Here is a 4,151-nt window from a genome sequence, read left to right on the forward strand (position 1 = left end):
GTGGGAGAAAGATGAGGCTTTCTGCTCCCATAAAGATTTACAGCCTCGGAAACCCTGTACAGGGTCGTGATGAGTCAGAACCAACTCCAGGACAAACAACAACAACAACAACAAACAAGATAGATTGGCACAGTGGTAGCAGCATGGGCTCATGAGGAACAACTGTGAGGAGGGGACTGGACTATGCAATGTTTCCTTCAGTTGTACATAAGGTCGCTTTTAGTCAGAGCAGACTCATGGGCACCTAACAACAGCAACAGTCTTTATGGAAGATGACTGTCACTACCTGCTGCTGGAAGAAATGCCTTTTTGTTAGCGGACAAGTGCTTAAACACTACAACACCACTGCCTCTTATGTTTTTGTTGTTGTCAAGTGGTGTCGAGTCGTTTCAACCCATAGTGAGCCTGCATAGGGTTTCCGAGCAGCAACTGGTGAGTCTGAACCACTGACCTTGCGGTTCATACCGATCTTGGGGTCTAGTGCTTATCCTACAGCACCACACTGGGGCTCCTAAATTGACGTTATGAGTTTATTATACTCATTTGCACTTGTTTGGGTGGCTCTAACTTCAAATATGTGATATCAAACTATAAGTTCAACTTAACTTGTAGATCCTAAGTGAAGGTAAACAAGTCCAAACTGTGAAAGAAAAAATGTACGTCGTTAAACATAAACCTTAATTTTATAGTGTAGCGCTGTGGGTTAATGAGCTATACCATAAAGTCGGTTTGAACATGAAGCTCGGCAGTTTAAGCTCACAGGTTGCTCCTTGGAAATCCTATACAGGGTCGCTATGAGTCAGAACCGACTCGGAGTCACTTAACAACAACAACAATGCAGCCACACCATCAATTAAATCTCATATCTCCATTGTGGAACAACAACAACAACAAAACTGTGCCAATTAATAATATGGAAGAAGAGTTCTCCCGTTAATCGTCTCCGCCTTCCCCCTTAACTTATAAAAGAAGTTATTTTAAAGCCATTTTTACCAAAACGTTGCTCTGGTCTGAGTCCGGGAGAGCTGCACAGAAGAAATGCCTGTGAGAAACACAAGAGGAGCTAAGTCAGGCAGGACCTGTCATGAGGAGCAGACAGTGGAATCTCACTCGCCCTGGAGAGGGCTTCCTCATAGAGGAGACCTTAGAAAAGGCTAGGTGGTGAGGAGGCAAACTGCAGTCATTTCTTTGAGAGCGCGGTTCCCCTTACACAGAATGCAGTAGTCAACCACAAGTCTAGATCCAGGGCCGCTACTGCAAAGCCGTTTGAACTGCAAGGTCGGAGGTTCAAATTCACCAGTTGCTCCTTGTAAGCCCCATATAGGGTCGCTATGGGTCGGAACCGACTCAATGGCACTTAACAACAACAACCGGGGGTTGGAATCACGTTTGCCAAAATCCCACCGAATCTCCACTGAACACACGCGCCCAGGACCCAGAAACTTCTGCAACCACCAGAGGCTGGTTGCCGCGATGAGGAAAGGCGGACGACCGACTGCTCAACTGCCTCGAGCTGCTCCCCGCTCCCCTAGGCTCACAGCCTCGGCTCTGAGTCCTCCGGTCCCACCGCTCACCTTCCTAGCCCTTCTCACCGCCACCAGAGGTGGCAGGACACCGAGACGGCAGACCTTTATCCGCAGACCAAAGCTAAAGAGGAGGCGGGGCAAGGGAGGAGGAAGAGAAAGATATTCAGATTAGAAATATAATTAAAGGGAGCAGGGTTACAGAGGCGCGGGGACCAGGGGCATTGTACCTGCTCTTTCAGATATCCGCCCCGGGGAACGCGCTCTGTCTCAATCCTCTGACCCGCCCAGCCTGCTCTGGGGGAATCAACAAGCCTATGAGTCACGAGTCCAGGAGGGGTGGGGCATCAGTGATTGTTAGCTTAAAATTGAAATTGAAAGAAGGGGGAAGGGCCTGAAGCGGAAAAACTTGCTCTCACAGCTCTTGTGAAATCACTCATTTCACTTCACAAGATCCTCTTTATTTTGCATTTGTTCCCACCAAGACCTTTGGCAATTGGCCTAGGCCAGAATTAGCGTTGACAATGAAATGTTGGCTGTAGACTCAGGCACAGGACCCAGGACCCATGACCCAGGCATATTGCTTTCATTTACACATAATTGTTGTTGTTAAGTGCCCTCGAGTCGGTTCCGACCCATAGCGACCCTGTATAGGGTTTCCTAGGAGGAGCTGGTGAGCTTGAACCGCCAACCTTGCAGTTCAAACAGCTTTGCAGTCTAGCGCATTAAACCACAGCGCCACACCAGGACTTTGAGTGTAAAGTAAGCATAGGCAGAGGGCCAGGAAAGGAGCGGCAACAAAGTTGCCTGTCTTTTCTAATAGGAAGAAAAAGGCAATATGTTAATTACAATTGTTGGGAGCTCTGGTAGCGTAGTGGTTACTAATCGGGCTGCGAACCTTAAGGTCAGCTGTTCGAAACTACCAGCCGCTCCGTGGGAGAAAGATGAGGCTTTCTACTCCTGTAAAGATTTACACCCTCGGAAACCCTGTACAGGGTCGCTATGGGTCGGAACCGACTCGATGGCACTTAACAACAAAAACAACAACTTTCAAACTAATGGTATTCAGATCTGTGGTGAATTTTGGGGAGAAGCACAAAACACAGGATGTGGAAGAATCCAAATGTCCCCTATTCTTGCAAATAATTAGAATTGCACAGAAGTAAATTAATTTAAGCTCTGAGGAAAATTGGTAGTGTTGCACTTTGGGAAACGTTTGGGCTGAGGGGAAGCATATGGGAGTAAAGTCCCGGAATTTTCCACTGGTCTTTACATGTGAGCTATTTGTCAGTATATATGTAAGAACCCATTTTATAAATTCATATTGCATTTCTCAGTAGAAAGTATACAAAACATTTTCAAATGCAGAAATAATGTATTAAAAGCACAAAACAAAAGCCAAAACTAAAGAAAATCTCATATTTATGGTTGTTATTAAGTACTATAGAGTCATTTCAGACTCAGAGCAACCTGGTATAGGGTTTTCGAGGAGCAGCTGGTGGGTTTGAACTGCTAATGTTGTGGTTTGCCATCCAGATTTGATCCTACAGTTCCACACCAGCATTGTTTAAATTCATGAAATGGGATGAGAAGTTGAGCTTCTGAATATAATCATCCACCATTGTTGTTGTTGAGTTGAGTGGATTACAACTCTTAGCCACCCTTTATAGGATTTCTAAGGAACAGGTGGGCTTGAACCACTGACTTTGTGGTTAGCAGAACAGGTCTCACCTTACAGCACCACCCCAGAACTACATAACAGCCACTTGAAAAGTGTCAGACATTCAGGAGCAAAACATGTCTTATGAAATGTATTGCTTTGGAGAGAGAAAAAAAAAAAAAAAAATTAAAAGTATGCCATATGCCCAAAATAAGAAATATTTAATGGAAAAGCAGCAATTCAAATTATGGGGGGTTTGGTACACAAGGGAAAATCCTTCTGCATACATAATTGCCAAGAGACCAGAAAACAACCAGGACCCAATCCAAGACACTTCAGTTTATTACAGAAAACAAAATAAAAGAGATGGTCTACAGACAAGGGTAATTATATACAAAGGATTAAAATAAAGCAGCTGTTACCAGTGGTGGCAAGCTGGACAGTAAAGTTTTTTATTCAGGAGGGGCATGGACTAGGATCTTTTTATAACATGGGGTATACAAATTTTACACGCATCCGGGCAGTTAACTGTGGTATTTGGAACTAGGAGAGGTAGGAAAATCACAAGGTGAAGGGCTGCCTTTCTAGAAAATAGTTTTGATCTGCACAGGTGGAGAGGGGGATGTCATCCTCTTAGATAGCTGAAGCAGATGTAAGGGATAGGTATAAGGTTTGAGGTGACATTGTTGTTGTTGTGAAGTGCTGTTGAGTCAGTTCCGACCCATAGCGACCCTGTATAGGGTTTCTGAGGAGCAGCTGGGGAGCTTGAACCACCAACCTTGCAGTTCAAATGGCTTTGCAGTCTGGCACATTAACCCACAGTGCCACACCAGGACTCCTGAAGTGACATAAGTGTGGCCATTTTGTCATCTCCTGATGTATTGTGTTGTTGTTGTTGTTAAGTGCCATCGAGTCGGTTCCGACCCATAGCGACCCTGTATAGGGTTTCCGAGGGTGTAAATCTTTAC

At 45.1% G+C, this 4,151-nt stretch overlaps 1 protein-coding gene across 1 annotated transcript in view; it reads left to right on the top strand.

Moving 5' to 3' along the window:
• Positions 1–1,473: 1,473 nt before the first annotated feature.
• Positions 1,474–4,151, top strand: part of LOC102814487 (leucine-rich repeat-containing protein 37A-like) — a gene marked incomplete at its 3' end in the record, with an annotated part of 32,706 nt that continues 30,028 nt past the window's right edge. The window contains exon 1 of the mRNA XM_006869876.1: positions 1,474–1,663. Within this exon, the coding sequence (XP_006869938.1) occupies positions 1,474–1,663 (190 nt within the window). The remainder of the gene's footprint in view (positions 1,664–4,151) is intronic.

The sequence above is a fragment of the Chrysochloris asiatica genome, unplaced genomic scaffold (genome assembly GCF_000296735.1).
Source record: "Chrysochloris asiatica unplaced genomic scaffold, ChrAsi1.0 scaffold00136, whole genome shotgun sequence".
Lineage (NCBI taxonomy): Eukaryota > Metazoa > Chordata > Mammalia > Afrosoricida > Chrysochloridae > Chrysochloris > Chrysochloris asiatica.